This window comes from Alligator mississippiensis, chromosome 12 (assembly GCF_030867095.1).
Source record: "Alligator mississippiensis isolate rAllMis1 chromosome 12, rAllMis1, whole genome shotgun sequence".
Lineage (NCBI taxonomy): Eukaryota > Metazoa > Chordata > Crocodylia > Alligatoridae > Alligator > Alligator mississippiensis.
The window spans coordinates 64371955-64392133 of NC_081835.1; the positions used below are offsets into that span (position 1 = coordinate 64371955).

Genomic DNA, 20179 nt, shown 5'->3' on the forward strand with positions numbered 1-20179 from the left:
AGCAGAGCGCTTATAGCAATAGGAAGGTCTTGCGTATCGGAGGAGCAGCAGCCACTATTTTTAAAGCAAAAAAACCCCAACAAAACAGTGCTTGGTAAAAAAGTTGTTATACCTGAGATCCTGAGATCTTTAAAATTACTCATTTTATCTCTTTGGGTAAATACAGAGAGACTGGCAAACATTTCACAAGGCTCAGAAGGGGAAAAAAATGAACTTCCAAAAACCTGCAAAGCTGTTTATGCAACTACTTAATGAAGTCTTCCCTCCCCATTTATCATAAAGCGAAATGCTTGGGGACGATAGAAGAAATGAACCAGGAGGTTAACCAACTGTGAGTAATTTGTAAAATGTTCCAACCAAAGCCAGAAATGCCCTGGTTTCAGCTTTTAATGCACGCTCAGAGTCATTTCCTTAAACTGATTCAAACCGGTTGGGGACTAGGGTGTGCCTCTTGCCCCACCGGGGATAAAGCAGAGGTGGGGCCAGCATTGATCCCAGGGCCGGCCAGGTGCAGGGAGTGGTATGTATTGCACTCCACCAAGCGCTGGGTGCACCCAGGGGCTTCCTGAGCCAGACCAGCCCCAAACACTTCCCCCAGAACGTGCATCTTTGCACCGGCCCCGGTAGGCAAACCCAGCCCCACGTCTCCACGCCTGTCTTGAAGCAGGGAGAAAGACGGAAAAGGCTGAGTGCAAAGGCAGGCATGGGCCTTCAGGGAACAAGAGGAGCAGATGCCCATGAGAAGTTTTTGCTGCTCATACACGTCCTGGCACACGAACTCCTGTTCAGTAGGGCACATAGGAGTTCAATCGTTGTCGCTGCCTTCCCTCCCCAGGGATGCTTGCATAAATCTCCATTGCGGAGGTAACGTTTGGACTCAGACAGACAGCTGGGGCGTCCCATCAGGCTGGTGCATCTCCCCAGGGGTGGGTCCTGGTCTGTTGGAATCAGTTGTCTCCTGATGAAGGTGGTACGCAAGCAAGAGCGCAGATGCAGCAACGCAGTTCATCTCTACAAAATGCTGACTGCCTTCCTTAGGATGCAGTTTTCTTCCGGCAGCGTCATCTCAGGGCAGCCAGCTCCGACTTCCTGTGGTCACACTTTGACCAGAGCGTTCAACCCCTGTTGTCAACATTGTGGGTTTGTTTGCATTATTGCTACCAAGGGGTTTTTTTCCCAAGACTCAGATGCCTACTTATTTTCAATGGGATTCTTTGCCCTGCAGAGGCTAAGGGCTCGCAGGCTGTGGGGAGGGAGGGAAGATGCCACCGATCAAAAAGGAGTTAATTTCTGTTCTTTTGAAACCAAAGCAAAGCAGGGAGCCTACAAGAGCGCTCCTAGCCTTTCCTGCGAGTGCAAGGATGGCTCTGCGCGCGCTCCAGCTGTGTAGCGGGAGGACGTTTCCGCAGCGGCACAGAGCAGTGCTGTTGGCAGGTTGCGGCTATGTCAGTCCCGAGGCCAGCAGATATAACCAGCCGTAACGATGTGCCAAATTCACGTGCTTTGATGTCCTCCACCACAATGTGTAGGTGCCAGACTTCTGACATCAGCCGCTTGCTTTGTGGGAGGAAAGGCCTGCAAGTGACTGTATTAATCATGGCCAATGAGCGGCAGCAATAATTGCTTGTAAGCAACATGAAATGGCTGGTTAGCAAGACGACTGTTCAGATCCCACAAAGACCTGGTAGAGTAAGCCTACTAGGAGACGGACAGAAAGAAACCATGCTGCTTTTCCCTATTTTCCATGCTGGTTTTTTTCCAGTAGTGTCATCTATAAGCAGATGTGGAATAGTTTTCTGTCTCTCTTCCATCCCTCTCTGCAGGCTGTTCCTAAAGGCAGCTAAAAGCCCTGATCTTCACAGAACGACTCAAGCAGCTAAGTGCTCTCCTTATAGTTTTACAGAAACTGCACGCGCCAGGGGTTGCTTTTCGTAAGGCTGAATATTTAATTGGGTGATTGAATAACGCATTATTCTATTCCAGTGAAGCTACTCAAGGCTGAATCCTGTTTTAATCCACTTTTTATTTTGGAAACTCTTTGAATATTATTATTATTATTATTTGCATATGGTGTGGCCTGCAATGGCCTGGCAGCACTGCTAATCCAGGAGGTTCTGGTAGTATTTGTGCACTCCCCCAGTTCTGGTGAGCCTGCCTGAAAGTCTGTGATTGAGACGGAATCAGAGGTTTGAGTCTAGTTAAAACTATCTTCTTTTTTACCCCCCCGGGGTAGCATTGTGCATTTTGTCAGCGGGCAGCAGATTACTCCGAATTGCCTTCTAAAGGAGCTTTCACATAGCATGGGTAGGAGCAGTAAGCAGTCTGGGGTGGGGTGGCGCGGGGTGTTTCGATTAGAGGGGGCTAGGGGTGGCCAGGGTAGATTCACATTAGAAAAACCATTCCCTGTATCTCACTTTACAAGGTAATAATAGCAGGGAGAGCAGGAAGGAGCTGGCAGGTGCGATTCTAGGCTGCACATCTGTCCGTAGAGAGGTGATACAGCTTTGGTGAGTCCTCACCTGGCATGTTGTATTCAGATCGGGGTATTTTGCTGCCGGAGACATGAGACAAGTTAGCAAGCACTCAGAGAAGAGAAACTATATCAAGGTGCTGAAAAATAAAGGATAATGTGCGGGGCAGGAGGGTGTGCGTGCATTGTGTAGCATGTGCCATGGTAACGGAGTGGGAGGCAAAGCTGTACACCAACTTACGGAGAGCGGAAAGGCCGAAGAAGAAGAGGGAGTGAAGCAAAGGGGGTAGTATTAGAAGCAATGGGATGGAAATATGAAAGGGAAGTTTTAAGATGGATCCCAGGATAAGCTTTACTCCATGGGACGGTCTCTGAAAGGCGGTGTGGAGGCATCACCTCGTGGGGTTTTACAAGGCACCTGTGCAACATCCCAGGGGATGGGCTCAGTGGGCTACCCGGCTTTTGGTGCCCCTAACTTGTGTGATCTGGCACTTTGCTCCTTTGATGGGGTAACTTTATAAGTGGAGACATCTGTTCCCACTCTGGCTGCTAATGGGCAAACGTCTGCATCGCGTAAATCCACTGCCACTTGCCTGTGGTGACTAGCCAGGTATTAAATGAGCCAAGGGGACCTGAATGAAAGCTTCCAGGGAGTCAAATAAGAGAATAAGGCAAAGTACCAGGGGGGGAAGCGACTCTGCTAAGGGGGCTAAGAGGACCTGTCTGATGCTAAGCAGAAGCCTTCAGTGTCGAAACTTCCCAACCAGCAGCACTAAGTTCACTGAAAACTCCTTTGGAGACCGGCGGCAGCCCATCGACGGGCTCATCTGCACTTGCAGCAGCTGTGCGTGCCAGGCAAGCAGAGCTCTCTGTGCAATGCTACCTGTCAGTCCCCGTCACATCTGGTGTGGCCTGTGCTCTAACTTGTGGGAGCATCCCCGGGATTATTTCAGTAGGCAGGTATGCTTTTCAAAGACACCCCCGCACAGCTCTGTCGTGTGTTCATCACACATCTGGATTTCACAATCGGCGGTGGTCTTCCACTGCTTGCTCAAAACACCAGGCTCCTTTCCTTAAGGTTTCGTTTGGAAGCATCCAGGCCTCACTCAGATGAATTCCCCTGCCTGCTCTGAGGCCTGTGTTTCAAGACCTCTCTTGGCTTTCCTAAAATACCTTTTTTTATTTATTTATTTAATTATTTTGCATAAGAGGCTGGCTCTCCATCACATCGGTTCTGAGGCTAATCTGGATGGTTACCTAAACGTCTGCATCACGTCTTTCTTCATACTTTCCGTCACAGACCTCCTCTTTTGTAAGGTCTGTGTTATGACCTTTGCTAAATATCAGCAATAATGTTTGAATCCTTCACCCCACAGCACAAATGTGTGCACTTGAGCTAACTGCCTAACTACATTTGCTGAAAGCAGTAGTAGGTTAGACCATCCACAAAAGGATTACATACAGTCCTTCCTTCAGACTGAAATGATTATCAAAAAGCACTGCATAACTTATTCACTATATGAATTGCATGAGTGCCATTTCTTTCTCTGGTCCCTACCCCTTTCCTTTAGATGTGTTCGCATTGTGTCGCTGTTTAATTGGTAACACGAGCCCCCGCAAAGGAAGACTGAGGGGAACATTTCCCACACATCTTAGTGACTTAAATTCTGTTTGCAAGAATGATTTCAGGATATAGGAACCGAAGTCCAGAGGATATATGCTCCTTGAAAATGGGACTAAAACTCTTCAATCACTTTGCAGGGGTTTGGGTTGTAGCCGTGTTGGTCTAAGGACATAGGCAGACAAGGTTCCTTGGGTGAATTTGATATCTTGTATTAGACCAACCCAAATGGTTGGAGAATAGTTATTAAGTAAGGTTTCAGGTTAAAAAACCCTTCATCAGGCTAACCTTCAATCACTTTAGCACTCCTGAAAATTTTAATCCCAGGTCTTTTTTTATACCGTGGTTCTGTGAACAGTTCTGACGCTGTATAAATGTTTATTAATAAGTGCCTGAAACTCTCTTTTCATCTAGAAAGGACTTCTTCTTTCCAGTTAAATGACTGACTTGTTTTTCAGTGTAATCCTCTTAGTTCGGATGGACAATATAAAATGCAGCAGCTGTAGAAGGCATTCTCTGCTGACTTCCCAGCATTGCTCAACTCGACTCGACCAACACTGAGGGTTTCAACAGATTTTAATGATTTTCAGCCCCTGGACACTCTGGGAGCTTCCTGGCCAGGGAGCAAAAATACCAGCCAGATTAGGACACAGTATTCATTTTCCACTAACATCTGAGAATTCCCAGAGAAATTTGAGTTTGACGCTAAAAGGTGCATTAAGTGAGCAGGAGCTTGCCAAGATCTGAACTGCTTAATAGCTCACTGTCCAGACTCTCTGCATCTGCATGGAGACAGGGCTGATACACGCTGTTCCCGCACAGCGGAGACAAGTGAGTCTCAAGTGGATAGCAGGGAGGAGCGAAAGCTTGGACTTGCTTGCGGTCTGGTCTTGCCGCTACTCAAGTCAACTGAAGGTTTGCTGCAGACTTGAGTGGGAGAAGGATTGGACCCTTGCTTAAGGACTTCCTGAGAGATCCCAAATAACTCTGCTCTGGACTCATTAAAAGCCAAATACTAGCCAGCAATGCACGCATATAACTGCCACCCCCTTAGGTTCTTTGTTGGAGCTCCTAAACCGTTACCCCCACTACGGCATGTTTGTTGCAAGCCTCTAAATAATTTGAACTCACAGACTTAAACATCACAGGACAGGTCTCTGTTGCTTTGGACCCCAGGACGGACTCCGTCATCTGTTAGCAGAAGTAGGCTGTTGTATTATTGTAGACGAGCTACCGGAGAGGGAACTTGACACACAACTGTGGTAAAGCATCCTCGGGGATGCAATGGGTGGATGTACTCACAGGCTCACTTACTGGTGTACACGCTGCCCGGGTGAAGCGGGCTTATTGCTGCCCCGTTCAGCTTCGTGGCATCGCGCTGGAAGGCAGGGTAGATGTGTATCTCTCGGAGACTGACTAAATACGATCTAGAGAGAGAAGCAGGGCTTCAAAATGGAAAGCTGTGCTTCTTGCCATCCCTTCACAGCATCTGATGAAGTGAGCCCGCTACTTATAAACGCTTATGCTTTACTTCTCTGATTTAGTTAGTCTATAAGGTGCAAATCTATCCTGCCTTCTGCTAGATTTGCATCAGCGCTATTTTTCTAGCTCCTGGGAAGCATTTGACTTTGAAGTTTCCTGCTCTCTGACCACGTTGATCAAGGGAAGAAGCGCTTTGCCAGCGCTTGCGTGGCTTCTCGCTGTTCTCATCCAAATCAAGCGTGTGCCGGTTTGTGTGGGGGCTCGAATTGGGGTACAGGCTACCCAAAGCATGCCCTGAATATGACCTCTTGCCCAGCTCCCTCTATAGAGCAATGTGCACGCATCACCTCCATCCTCAAATGACTCAGTTAGTGCTTCCCACAGCGGGAGCACATGTTTTCCTTCCCAGCCCTTGCCATCTGGAAGGGTGCTTTTGTTCCTCTGCACCTCATCAGCTGTCCATCCCTTTTCCACGCTCAGCTGATAAGTTTTGTCTCTGCCAGTGACGCCTTTTAATTTTTCTTTCTGGCCTTCTGACCAAATATTTACTCCCTTTGTATATTATGGCACAGCCTGCTGTAATGAATACCATATTGTCCATCATTATTGTCTTCGGGGATTAAGCCTCTACAGATGACTCTGTGCAGAATGAATCTCTGTAGCTTCCAAGAGGACTGTGTGCCTGGGCCTGCTACGCCCTTGCATTGCTAAGGGGCTGGGTGTGTTCATGTGTGATAAAGACCCGGCTTCTGCAGCCCATCATTTTAGTGACAGGGAGACAAGGAAGGAGCTGGGACGCTTCCCAGCTCGTGTGGAGGAAGGGAGAGCCCTCTTGCCTTCTCAGTCCCGTGCAAGCAGGGCTCCACTTATATTCTTCTCGCAGCTTTGTGCACAATGGCTCTGAGGATGAGCGGTGCGGGCTCTGTCTCGGTTGCAGGGCTTGGATATCTTGTTACAGCAGCTGTTGTGCTTTCAGCTGTGGTAAGTGACTGGCCATATAATTCAACATGTAAAACTTTTGTCTGTTAAGGAAATATTTGCAAGGGTCACGCTCTTTAACTTCCTGCAAATTGTTTTCCTGGTTCTGTGGTGGGAGCTTGGGAGTAATTAACTGGTGCTGTCTGCGGAGCGGGGCTGTAAGGGCACGGTGTTTTGTAAGGATTTGATGTCGGACTTCAGCTCAGGTATTGATTCAGTCGCTGACTTGCTACTCTGCTTTCCAGTCTGCAGCCTTTTTTCATTTTTGCCTTGCAAGCTGGGCATAAAGTTTGATTTTTGTCCTTTAACTCCTGTGAACTTTCCTATTTGTCAAGTACTGGATGCTTGTAATATAACACCATTTTCATTTCTTCTTCCTTGCGATCTTGTACTGCTAAAAGGCATGGTAGGCATGCTGTAGTAGATGGACAGAGTCCCTTTCTCAATCTAGAGTGTAATAGGGATGGATGATTTCTTCTTAATATTATTCTGTTGAATTCTCTCAAGGTGCAGCCATGGGCTACCAAATGCTAGCTGCTTTCTTATGAAGCACCAACAGCATGTTGTTTCTGATAAGTAATTCAGATAGAGAAGGGGAAGGCAATAAATGAGAAGGGCCCAGGGATGTCAGGGCAGTCTGCACAGCAGGGATGCACTATGTGCAGGCAGAAGCAGTGCAAAAGTGCCGAACTAGGAGGTGCATCCAAGTGTCTTAGACACTGGGCTGTGAAAGGCTTATTAGATCACTTCCCCACCAGCAACGGGCTCCCACCTTTTCCCACAGAGGTGAATAGTTTCTATAGGTTTGAGGAAAAGTGTGAAAGCCATTGCGCAAACCACATAAAATGTATAGCTGAAAGGCAAAAATATCTATTACTTACATCTTGCATGCAACAATTATACAAGAGCAATAGGCAGAGAGGGAATCCCCTTGTCTTTAGCCTGCCATGCAAATAAATTCCTGATCAGCAAAGAACACAGCACGGGGGTGGATGGCTGGGGCAAAAGTTACGGAAAGCAAAGACTAGAGGCTAAAAGAGGCTGGTAAGGAAGGAGGTCAGGAAACAGAGTTGGGTGGAAATGAAAAATAAAAGGCCACTGGGGATTGTTCTTAGCTGAGCTCAGTGCAAGAGGCAAAGGACGCTTCCAAACATTGCTGGGAACGGCAGTATAAAGGGTCCAGCAATGGTGCGACGTTTGAGACGAGCGGTTTTGTGCTGCAGAAGCTGAGTTGAAATCCTCTGTTGTATCCCCCTCAGCCTGTCAGCATGGTGGAGCACGCTGAGTTCCTGAAAGCTGGGAAGGAGCCTGGCCTCCAGATCTGGAGGGTTGAGAAATTCGATTTGGTTCCCGTGCCAAAAAACCTATACGGGGAGTTTTTCACTGGAGATTCCTATCTGGCTCTGAACACCATCAGGCAGCGGAGTGGCAATCTGCAGTACGACCTGCATTTCTGGTTAGGTAAGTACTGCCGGGTGTGTCTGCAGCTGACACTTCCCTACAGCAAACAGCTCTGCGATTCATTCAGCCGCACTGGTAGGATAGCAGGAACTGTATTTTTTCTTATTAGTCCAGGGCTGTTACATAGCTTTTATACTGACAAGCACATAGAAGGCAAAACTGGCATCCTATAACTGTGTCCTTGTAGGGCTTTTGATTCCAAAGGATTTCCAAATCCGTCTGCAGGCTGCATTCCTGCAGGCAGGACCGCTGGGCTGGAAGGTAGCCCTGCTTCTTAATTGAGAAAAGGGGAAAACTGGGGCAAGGCTGTAGAGCAAATCTCTGCTGCTTTGCAAAGAGGCATGGGATTTTAACATCCACACAGAGCAGACAGGACCTTGGTTAGAGACCCATCCTTAGTAAATGATGCAGTGGTGGATTTATCTGCCTCGGAAGGATGGAAGTCTGAAGTGATCCTCTTGGATCGATGGCGTGCATGTGTTTGCGGTTGAAGAGTAGATGACCGTGGTGCCTGTCACACAAATAGCGATCCGTTCGCGTGCTTCACCAGCCTACGGTAGCACAGCATGGCCCTTCCCTTGCCCCGCAACGCTGGGGTGCTGCGAGCATGGAGGATCAGCGGGGTTTCGGTACTGTGCACTGTTAGATCTGTGGTCTAGCGATATCAAACCATGCCAGAGACTACCCAGGGTTCCTGACAGACCCGAGGGGCAAGCTGCTGTGGCACTAGTCCGCGTGGTTTTATAACTCCTGGTGAGACTGAGGCCAGTCCCACCCTGGCTCTTTACTATAAGAAAATGAGACCTGGGAAAGAAAGTCACTAGGTGCCTTATCTAATTATAATTAAACACCCAGCAGTAGAGGCCTTCCTAGAAGGTGGTCACCAGCCCTCTGGTTCTTTCTGAGAGCCTGTGCCCAGGTGAACATGTCGGCCGAGGCTCTTCCTTTGACTTTGTCTTCCTTTGACTTCTAGGGGATGCCAGTTCCCAAGATGAGCGCGGTGCAGCTGCCATCTTCACCGTCCAGATGGACGAACATCTGCAGGGGAAGGCTGTCCAGCACCGGGAGGTGCAAGGGCACGAGTCCTCGACTTTCCTGGGATACTTCAAATCCGGCATCAAGTACAAAGTACGTCATTGCCGGACCGCCTGCTTGGCAGGGCTGGATCTGCCTTGTAAGGGGTCCCAGCCTGTGCCTGGGGAGAGAAGGGAGACTTGCATTCTTGTCAGCGGCTAGGAATAAATTCCTCCCCAGATGTTTTCGATGAGCCGACGCTGGCAGGGCAGGGAGCTGTAACTCCCGGTGAGGACGCCCAGGCTGGATTCAGTACGCTGGAAGGAAGGCTCCCGGCAGTTTTAAGAAGCAGGGGTTTATTTTTCTTTGGCAGGGTGAGGAGGAAGAAAGTGTCCCGAGGCATCAGCAGATCACTTTGAATTAGAAATCAGAGTTAAAGGCTTTGTGCAGTTAACGTCTCTCTCCCCATCACCCAACAGTATCTCCATTTTTGTCTTCCCCGCCTCCTGTCTCAGGTCCCTCAGCATCCAGCATCCAGGTGGAGGAGCAGCACTAGGCAGTCCTTCTTCCCCAGCATGGCAAGCAAGTGGGACATAGCTGTCCATGTTAGCCATGGATTGGCAACTTCATGCCAAAACTCTTGCCAAGTGGCTGCTTTTTTTCCACGTCAAGGATTTTCCTTCCATTTTCCAATTTGGCTTATTCGTGGTCCTAGGGTTTTCCATTCATTTTAATTTAGAGGACCGGCTAAACTGGCCTATCGTCTAACTTGCCTGAATCGTCTCATTTTCTGCTCAATCTGGATCTTAATTCAGAGGATGTATCCTTGCTGAAAGAGTTTTAAACCTGCCCTTGGTGAAGCACAGTGAAAATGTTAGGGACCAGCAAATAAATCCTCTCTCGTATTTGTACAGAGTGAAAGGGTATGTGATAAGCAGTTGTCCAAAATAGGTTGTGCAAAGGGAGGTATTGTGTTTTAGGGACTACCGGAAAGGGTTAAGTGGTGAAAAGGCTTGAGTCCTATTCTCAATTCTGCCTCAAACTAGGGGCACTGTCTGTAGCAGAAATGAGAGCGAATGGTGAGGTTGGCCTAACTGGAAGTAGGCACGTCGCCCAGGTGCATGCAGGGCAGGCAGAAGGCTAGAATAGAGGAAACATCCTCCGTTTCCTCCGGCGGATGCTTATAGCCACAAATCTCAGCTGTGTTGCAGACTCCTTTGCACCAGTTTTCCTGAGCACATAGTAGTTGCAATAGGAAATGTCATGATGAGAGATACCACGATCTGCGAAGGCACAGCAGGGACAGGAACAAGCTTGCCCTCTTGGCTGTTAGATGTCCTCAACTCTTGACAGAGCCACCCACCCTCTGTCCCTTTCAGAGCAAAATTGCAAGTGTGTGAACTGCCCTTATCTTTCATTCTTTCAGGCTGGCGGGGTGGCTTCTGGCTTCAAGCACGTGGTTCCCAATGAAGTGACTATCCAGAGACTGCTGCAGGTTAAAGGCAAACGAGCACCCCGAGCTACCGAGGTCCCCGTGACCTGGAACAGCTTCAACAAAGGAGACTGCTTCATCCTTGACCTGGGCGCTGTGAGTCTGCAGCTAAAGCCTGCACAGTCGACAAGCCGGGAGTGGGGAGAGGGGGTGATGTTCTGCTCTCCTTTAAGGGGGGAGCTATGAACTTAATGGAGAAGCAGAGGCAAAGCACTCTCTTGGTCACCAGCGGTCTCACAGCCTGCAGCTGACCTTTCAGCTCTCCTAATGACGAGTTGGGAAGCGAGCTGCATTGTCCTGGTGTGAAGAGTGGTGCAGGGCACTCAATCCCTGCTTCCCAACCAGGCTCCAAGGCTGCCCCTTCCCTCCTGGATGGTAGCCACCTCCTTAAAGCCCTAGTGCTCTGCTCTCATTTGCCTCCCATCAGTCATACCATGCTTTCACCTCCTGAGGACTAGGGCTGCTTCACCTCCTCCTTTCACACCGGCAGCCCAGTCTCCTTAGCAGGTTAGAGTGAAAGGATTCAACCCCATGAGAAAACCCTGGGTTCACAGCCCAGGAGTCTCTGAAACACCGTGCTTCTGTCTGTGCCTTGCAGGACATCCACCAGTGGTGCGGCTCCCAAAGCAACCGCCAGGAGCGCTTGAAGGCCACGCTAGTGGCCAAGGGAATCCGGGATAACGAGCGACACGGCCGTGCCAAGGTCTACGTCATAGAGGAAGGGTCGGAACGGGAGCAAATGCTGGAGGTGACTGTCTCGCGTGCTCGCTCTGGTGCTGAGCAGAGCTCTGTCTGTGCATGCAGATTGTGTGGACTCCGTTTCTGAGTGTGCCACTGACTCACTGTGTGGCCTTGAGCAAGTCCCTTCTGTGCCTCGGTTTCCCCATCCGTTTCTCTGCCACCCCGTGGTAAGACTGTGGCCAAATGGCTTGGAGATACTCCGATGGAAGGGGCTGCCCAATGGCACAGGACTAGGATTATTTCAACCAACAGCTCTCTTATGCAAAGGACACGAACCAGAGAGTTTAGGGATCAGAATGTGTCATTTTTGATGTCGTTGACCTAGAAGTTTCCCTTGTTTGCTCTTTGCGGTTGGAGCATCTGTGGCGCAGAAGCCCTCTTGGATTAACTAGCAGCGTTGTTTTCCTCTCTCTCAGGTTCTGGGACCAAAGCCTGGCCTGCCAGAGGGAGTTGCCGATGAGCAACAGACTGATGCCGCCAATAGAAAGCTGGCTAAGCTGTACAAGGTAACAAGAAACAGCTGGACCCAGGCAGAGGAGCCTCCTAAAGGGCGGAGTGTCTGCTGGGAAGTGCAACAGCTGGAGCTGGAAGAAGGAGGCCTGACTCACTCACAAGCCTCCGATGTGGTTTTGGCAGCCGGCGTTTACAAGACCCTCACTTAGAGATGCCACTTCTAATCCCCCATGCTCCAGGCTTGCCCTTTTCAGGCCCTCCTGCCTTCCCTCCTGGGGGGGGCATTGCTGAAACCCTCACAGTAGGCGTGCCCTGAGTCTCACACCGTTGCTGTATTAGGAAGGCCACGTTTAAAAGGACCGTGAGCCATGAGTCCCCATTATGCCCCTAACTGCTGCATGTAGCATGGAAGGGAGCAGCCCTCCAGCTCCCCAAAAGACGTCTCTGAATTGTTGCTGCACTGCATTTTCACAGGTAACCAATGGGGCAGGGAACATGGTGGTCTCCCTGGTGGCAGCTGAGAACCCCTTCTCCCAGGCTGCGCTGATCTCAGATGACTGCTTCATCCTGGACCATGGCACTGATGGGAAAATCTTTGTGTGGAAAGGTACTGTGTGGGGGGAGTGGACCATAAAGACAGTCAGGCATGCACGGTCCCTGCTTCCAGTAATTAGGGGGGTCCAGAAATGCCTCTGATGCTGGAGTTCATTAGCTGTGAGCATCTCCTCTCTCCCTCTGTGCCATCCTGATGCCCCAGGGCCAGGGCAGATGCTCTTGCCTACAGTCTCTTTCTCTTGGCAACTGCAAGCAGAGGGCATCTTGCCCGTGAGGTTCCTGCCCTCTGGCGGCCTATCGAGCTCCGTGCATAGCTCGTCTCGGTCCTTTGAACCGACTGTGAACCACTACCGAGTTAGCTGGGAATGGGACGGGGAGGAGGCAGCTTGCCACGATGTGATGCTTGTATTGTGCCACGGGACCATCTCTTAGTGCATTCAGAGCAGAGAGTTATCCTCCGCTCCTTGGCATCACTGCCAAGCTGAGTGTTACCTAGAAAGACTGATCCCTCTTGCAACAGAAGGGGTTTAACGTGGGGTGTGGAGAGAAGAGTTTTGCTTCTGGGTACAAAGCAGATAAGGTTTTTTTGCCCCCCTCTGTGACCTCTGCTCTTTGTTTGTATGAAAGGCAAGAAGGCCAACTCTGAAGAGAAGAAGGCTGCTCTGAGAACTGCCACGGAGTTCATTGAGAAGATGCAGTATCCCAAACACACCCAGGTATGGGGCAATGGCAGGGGCACCGGGGTGCCGTGCCTTCTGCCCAGCTCTCAAACTTGATGTCTCCCAGACGAGGAGCACTGACCCCAGAGCACTGTCTCCTGGTCACAGAGCACCCCTCCTGGGCTTTCAGACAGCTCCTCTTCTGCTGAACTGCCCTCAGACATAGATCTCTGCAATCCTACCTGTCTTAGCACAATGCTGCCATTTGAGTCCTTGCAATCACTCCCTGCAGGCTTATTATTCTTCTCTCTTGGAGGCTTTCCATCAGGGAGACTCCGAGAACTATCCCTAGGGCCGTGCTACCCTTGCTAGGCTTGGCAGTTTCAGTCCTTGCAATCTCTATCTCATTCTCAAAGGATCTTCAGACTCCTGCTCTCTGAATCCTGTCCGACCCCTAGGCCAGTTAGAGGGGCTAATCTGCTCCCGCTGTGCTCTCCAACCCATTCCCCCCACCCTGCACAAGCATTTTCAGGCAGGTTGGTGTTTTCCATTTTAAGCAACTTCCTCCCTCAGTTTGCCACACCCTTTTCAGGTGTATCACGTGGAGCTAATGGATCTCCCAGGTGTTAAATAGCCTCTGTGCAGGCCCCAGGAAGCTGGAGAGAGATTTTTGGGGGAAGGAAATTGTGGTTCTTTTAGGTAGATTGAAGAGCAGTACTTAATATGATCTCCTAGGAGATGACTTCTTACAAGGGTTGTTTATTATTATGATCACAAGCAACTGATTTTTCTGTGTTTGCTGGAATTGTCTAAACTGTTTGGCTTTCAGAGTGCTTTGTTCCAGGAACAATCCTAGAGCGTGCTGTTAGGGCCCGTGTTTATTGTAGTGGTTTAGACATTTCCAGGGTTGAGCACGTACTGGCTGAGAGCAGCTGATGCTTCCCAGGCTGTGGTCATGGAGCTGGTACTGCACGACTGTAGGATGCTCATGATACGACTGGGCAGAGAAGAGCATGTGGAGACAGATTGCCAAAGCTGTCATTGTGGAGCCTGCGAGTCCCCCACACTCTCCAGGGACAGCTTGACTAAGTGCATGTTTGCAATGTCACGTTCCTCTGTTGTCTGCAATACCACTTCTTGTGGTTGGGTGGTACAACCTCAGTGGAGGGGCTCCAGGGATTTTTTCCCCCCTCTTTTGGCCCCACATCCACCAGTGATGTGGTAGAGAGCAGCTGGAACCACAGCCCTGCCAAGCATAGGGCAAGAGTCCCCCTAACAGGCCACTTCCCTTGTTTCAGATCCAAGTCCTGCCCGAGGAAGGCGAAACACCTTTGTTCAAGCAGTTCTTCAAGAACTGGCGGGACAAGGACCAGACGGAGGGGCTGGGGGTGGCCTATGTCTCCAGCCACATTGCCAACATTGATAAGGTGCCTTTTGATGCTGCTACGCTGCACACCTCCAAGGCTATGGCTGCCCAGCATGGCATGGAAGACGACGGCTCTGGCAACAAGCAGGTAAAGGAGCAGCGGAGAGGAAACATAGAGTCATCAGCCCACTGTGGGCCAGTCCCCTCCTTGCTTCTTCCATTGCCTGATGCTTGGTATGAGAGGAGGCTGCAAGATGTGCCCTGGCGTTGTGAGCTTGTGCTCCGAAGCCAGGGTGGAGTTTGGTCCAGAAGGGCTAAGCGCCGATGTCCCCTTCTCTCTGCTCCCCATCTTCAAATGCAAACCAAAACAAGCTCCTGGCCCAAGCTTTCTCCTTTGGGAGTGTGGCAAAGCTGAGACAGATCCTGCCTTCATCTGGGGGAACTGTGAAACCTCCAAGCCAGCAAAGCACCCACCTGCCCAGGAGCACTCGCATGTGCCCAAGTGGCTCTGAGGCTTTTGCTGAATTCAGCCATGGTTTTGGGCTGAGGACAGGAGGGTTATGGATGTGACGGCAAAGGTCCTGTGCGAGTCAGGCCGCGGTGGGAGGGGTTGCGGTCCGTTCTCGTCTCTCCCCGGCAGGTGGTGCTGCAGGGCTGTGGCTGGTGGGAAGCTGAACCCGGGAAGGAGCTGCTGAAAACAGCACTGTTGATTATGTGGCATTTATTCCTGTTTCACTGAGTTGGGACATTTCTGTGCCCCCCAATGCTTTTGTAGATCTGGAGAATAGAAGGCTCTGCTAAAGTGGCCGTGGATCCCTCGAGCTACGGCCAGTTTTACGGCGGAGACAGCTACATTATCTTGTATGACTACAGGCACGGAGGCAAGCAGGGACAGATCATCTACACTTGGTAAGAGCTTTTCTGGTGCTCAAGGCCTTGAGAAGCTGGAAAGGCAAAGATCCTGTATTGCAGCTGCAGGAGAAGCAGCGTCCACTCGCACAGGGACCCTCGGGGCGGTGGGTTCCCCCCTAGAGAGCCTGCCCCGGCCAACAGCATGCCAGCACGAAAAATAGCAGGGGGGTTAACAGCAAGGCAAGAAAGGGTCAGTGCAGAAGGTGACCATGCCTGGTTGTGTTGGACACAGTGGTTACACTTCCCTTTGGCTGAAGCTCAAGCTCTTTTTCTGTGGGCTCCACCTCCTTGGCGAACCATAGGATTGACTTTTTGCACGCTGCCTTCTTCCTGCTGCTTGCTCACTCAGTGGGAGGCTTGTCGTCACAAGATTTCCCAGGCCTGTTTTCTGTGCAAGGCTCAGTTCAAGCAGCTCCACGGAGGCCTCCTTCCCAACAGACTCCTTGGGAGCCAGGAGAAAGCAGTAGCCTCAGCACGGGGAGGAAGGTGGTTTTTTGTGGCGTATGTGCCTTTTTGAGGAGTGTAGGTGAACTGTTAAGCTAGTTATTTCAGTGTGGGAGCTGAAGCAAGTGTGTTGTTAAATCAGCTACCCTGGGGACGGGGTGACCTGGGAATCGAGATGCACAGAGATCCCTGCTCCCCCGTGCCCAGCACAGTATTCGTGGTCACCAAGTGCTGAGCGAGCTGGTTAACAGCTGCTTTGGGGATGGTGCTGAGACCCCCGGCCAAGGCTCTTAGATGTGCTGTGCTTTTTTTTCCCCCCTCCCCAGGCAAGGTGCAAACTCCTCCCAGGATGAAATCGCCACCTCTGCCTTCCTCACTGTGCAGCTGGACGAGGAACTGGGAGGCACCCCAGTGCAGGTAATGGAAACCACGGCAGCCGAAAGTAGGGCGCATGCAGGCACGATGGCTTCCTTCACACCTTGCTAATTCACAGGCACTAATGAACTCTGTGCCCTGATGGTTGGAGTGAAGTGTGGAGAGCTGACGCTGCTTCCTGGCAGAAAGGAGAGGAAACACTTTGAATATATTTAGCTCAGCTTAGCATAGGGAGTGGTGCTGATGACCTAAATGCAAACCCCCAGAGTCAGCTCAGACATCTATTTTTTCCCCACTTTGCTTTATTTAACATCCAAGTGAGAGGAGAACAGCATAGGGGCGAGGAGACGGCTTCTGCCACCAGTGAGCCAATGCACGATGGAGAAGTGGTTGAGCAGCAGACGCGTCGTCCACTGTTTCCAGAAGGGACCGTGCAGGGGTGGCGACCTATCGAGAAGGGCTGCTGAATGCAGCAAGTTGGGTTTAACTCTCTGCTTCGCTGTCTCTCTCTCCCTTTTACATTTCTTCCTCTTATCTCTACGTTTGGCCTTTTTAAAGCACATATCACTTTATGATCTAAGCACTGTGCAAGACCTACAAATGTCAGTGTAGACAGCACTGGGGTAGGAAGGCTGCTTTCTCCTCCGCCCACCCCAGGGGCTAAAGCTCTGAGCGGGTAAGGGAAGGGAGTGGAAAGGTCATTTGAGAAGTGTGGTTTTTAGAAGACAAAGATTGTAACTCCTCGGAGCACGTGATGCATAGCTATTATGCAACAAAAGCAGATGTGGGTCTGAAATTCACCCCAGGGCTAGCACCACGGGAGGATTCAGCATCCTCTTCTGAGTATCACATGAGTGGCGTATGGTATTGCGTAGCAACAGGGCCTGGCTCAGGTTTGCTACCGAACGTGTTTATCTGGTGCCAGAGCCCAGCCACGGTGTCCAGCAGGGCAGGGGCTGCAGCGGAAGAGCTTTTTGGGGAGGCTTTGTGCCGAGGGAAGGAGAAGTGGGAATCAGTGAGTCAGCACTTGGCAGCTGCGCTCCCTGTTAACGATTCCTGGTAGCGTGCGCTCCTGTTGCTATGCGAGAAGCTGGCTTTACAGATGCGTGAAGCGTGACTAGGGACACTGTAATTACCGTGGCTTGCAGCTTCTGCCTCGATGGACTGCTCTCCCTTAAACTGAGCTGGCCGGGATGAGTGATGATGAGGTGGCTGTTCGGCTGGTTAGCTTGAAGGCCTCTGATTTCCCTTACGATAGTCATTGCTGTTTCTAGCAGGGTACCGCTGCTTTTGTGGGGGCCCTGTTATGGCAGTCTTGAGTGTGGCGGTGACTTTGGGCTTGCTTCTTACAGAAACGAGTGGTGCAGGGGAAAGAGCCACCTCATCTCATGAGCATGTTCGGTGGGAAGCCTTTGATTGTCTACAAGGGTGGGACCTCCAGGGACGGAGGCCAGACGGCACCTGCAAATACACGTCTGTTCCAGGTCCGCTCGAGCACCTCTGGAGCTACCCGAGCGGTGGAGGTATGTGATGGAGAAGCCAGCCAGCCAAATGTGGGGTTTACGGGCAGGCCGGGAACGTGCGTTCCCTCTTGGAGCAGAAATAATGCCAGGTTAACCTTTGGGCAGGACTTGCCCTGAACTGAAACAAACATCCAAGGTCCCGTCTGACCCAAACATCTATGGATCTATTAAACTTTTTGCAGTCTAGATAAGATACCGTCAGCTTCCCCTTTTCCCATGGGTAAATAGTGATAACCAACATGTTCCCTTAAGTTTACTGCTACCATCCAATACTGTTTGAAGGGCTTTTCACAAGAGGCAGAGGGATTGTTTCATCCTCACTATATCAAATGGCCAGTCTCTGGGGCAGAACGCAGCCCTTTGCTAACAGCGCATAACAATGCGACTCGCCAGCTGAGGATGAAGTGACAAGCACCTGATCCTGAAATAGAGCTTCTGCCAGGACACAGGTTAATATCCACGTTCATATAAAAAAAGAAAAAGCAATTGAGCCACGGACGGTGAGAGAAGCTGTTCTTCTCCATAGCTTTCTAGCCCCATCTAGAGTGCTGGTTTGGTGCTGACTGATGAGCTCGGAGGTCTCCCATCTTTCTTAAACATCCTACTATTGAGGATGCTGAGATCTGGTAGGATCACAGCCCTGTATCGGACACGTACATGTCAATCAGATGTACAAACCACTTCTTTACTCTTCTTGTTATTAGTTAACTCCCCGACTCAATTTTTCAAATGAGTCAAATATGCACAGGACACCAGTCTCCTTCACCCTAGCATGGTGGCGTGGATTATCTTTTAGCTTCAGCAAAATTAGCTGCAACTTGCAAGCGTGCTCTCTCTGCTTTAGCCACTGACACCTGTATGGTGATTGGTACAAGCCGATTCACCGCAGCAGGAAAGACAAAGTCACCAGTGCTGATGGTGGCTCTTCAGGAACTGGTGCTGTCCAAATTATGGACCTCTTTGCTAATCCGTTTTGATTTTCAGCTGGATCCTGTTGCCAGTGAGCTGAATTCCAACGATGCCTTTGTCCTAAAAACTCCCTCCGCTGCTTACCTGTGGGTGGGCCAAGGGGCCAGCGCCACTGAGAAGTCTGGAGCTCAAGAGCTGCTGAAGGTCCTGGGAGCTCGCCCTGTACAAGTTGCTGAGGGCAGCGAGCCAGGTGAGGAAGACACGACTTGACCTTCTGGCTGCAACTCCTTGCCCGTCTTATAGTTGGCCCAGGGGTGTTTACTTTGGCCTCACTGCTGGAAGCCAAATCATCTAGGGAAACAAGGTTCCTTCTCTGAGGCAGTCATCCCCACTAGGCTCTGTACTTGAACAGGTAATAGGAGAGCCCGGGCACCTAGCCGTGGTGTTAGAGTTAAGAGATAGCAATAAGGATCCATTAGCTCCCAATGCAAATTCTTTTCCCTTTAAGGAGCCAGGGGAATCTGTGTTGATTCCCTATATCCTCGTGCATCCATCCCTGATCTTTGGCAGGGCTGTTCCCTGGTGCCAGTAATGTCCACTCTCTTCATCACTTAGCAATAATGCCATGGGGCTGTCTTCCTGCACAGTGGGTCATGGTCAAACAAGGTGCAAGCATGAACTGGTGGCTGCATCTGCTCTGGCCTGGATGAGTTTAGTGAGGTTACATTTTTATTCCCTGGCATTGCCCGCCCCCTTCCAGGATCTTGGCTTCCTCTGTGAGTCTGCAGTCGGCCTTAGCTTCATTGCTACATGCTTTAGTTCCCTCTGATGTGCTACCTGGTGGAGATGTACTCTGCTGTCTCAGTCAGTGAATTACATGGTCAGAATGGCAGGTCTCAGGCAGCAAGGTGCATACCTGGGATGCCCCAGTTATTCTGGATAAGGAGATTCATAGTGGCTGCTCCAGGGGCAGGTTTGTGCACAGTGGGGTGCATTGCTGAGGCATGGAATGGCTCCTTCAAACACCTTTGATACACTCGTATGGCAACTGTATGAGTGTGAGATGGATGCCACACTGGTGGCTCTCAGATCCTGACATGGCGAGTCCCCTCAAGCAGTGATGGGTGGACGTGGTGCGGGCAGGAGGAGCATCCTCATCCCACTCTCTCTTGCAGATAGCTTTTGGGAAGCACTGGGTGGAAAGGCAGTTTATCGCACCTCCCCACGGCTGAAGGACAAGAAGATGGATGCTAACCCCCCTCGCCTCTTTGCTTGCTCAAACAAGAGTGGACGTTTTATTGTGAGTGTTTTGGGGTCTAACTGGAGGCTGTTCTCAATGATTTACACATCTGGCTACTAGGTCCGGAGACGGTCCTCCAATCCTTGGCCCAAGCTGCACCTCCACTAGTCTGGTTACAGTACTGCTTCCCAGTTAATGCACTTGGTTTCCCCCATAGTGGTGTCAGCAGTGCTTCCCTGCAAAGACAGCTGCAAAATCCTTAGCCCTGTTGCCACTATAGCAGTTTGCCATGGTGTTAAGCTAGGGCTCCTTTGGCTGGGGTTAGCATTCAGGCTCCACTGACTAACTTGGATGCACTCCAAGTGGGAGGAATTGTTAGCACATGCATTTCCTGGGTAAACTGTGATGGAATTTGTCTGTTTGGCAAAGACTAGGGTGGATGGACGTGTTGTGTGCTCAGGAGCTATTCAAGCACCTCTTCGCC

At 50.5% G+C, this 20179-nt stretch overlaps 1 protein-coding gene across 5 annotated transcripts in view; it reads left to right on the top strand.

The window, feature by feature from the left end:
* The window catches only part of GSN (gelsolin), a 34031-nt gene that overhangs the window by 11626 nt on the left and 2226 nt on the right, over window positions 1-20179 (top strand). For 4 of the 5 annotated variants that reach the window (XM_019475847.2, XM_006265742.3, XM_019475849.2 and 1 more), the window contains 13 exons: window positions 7811-8012; window positions 8986-9140; window positions 10453-10614; window positions 11117-11266; window positions 11676-11765; window positions 12187-12319; window positions 12895-12983; window positions 14225-14440; window positions 15068-15201; window positions 15975-16065; window positions 17376-17546; window positions 18531-18705; window positions 19631-19755. In XM_019475847.2, coding sequence (XP_019331392.1) covers window positions 7811-8012; window positions 8986-9140; window positions 10453-10614; window positions 11117-11266; window positions 11676-11765; window positions 12187-12319; window positions 12895-12983; window positions 14225-14440; window positions 15068-15201; window positions 15975-16065; window positions 17376-17546; window positions 18531-18705; window positions 19631-19755 — 1893 coding nt within the window. Of the gene's footprint in view, window positions 1-6685; window positions 6758-7810; window positions 8013-8985; window positions 9141-10452; window positions 10615-11116; window positions 11267-11675; window positions 11766-12186; window positions 12320-12894; window positions 12984-14224; window positions 14441-15067; window positions 15202-15974; window positions 16066-17375; window positions 17547-18530; window positions 18706-19630; window positions 19756-20179 lie in introns of those variants that run through there. The other variant, XM_019475848.2, reaches the window with a different exon arrangement.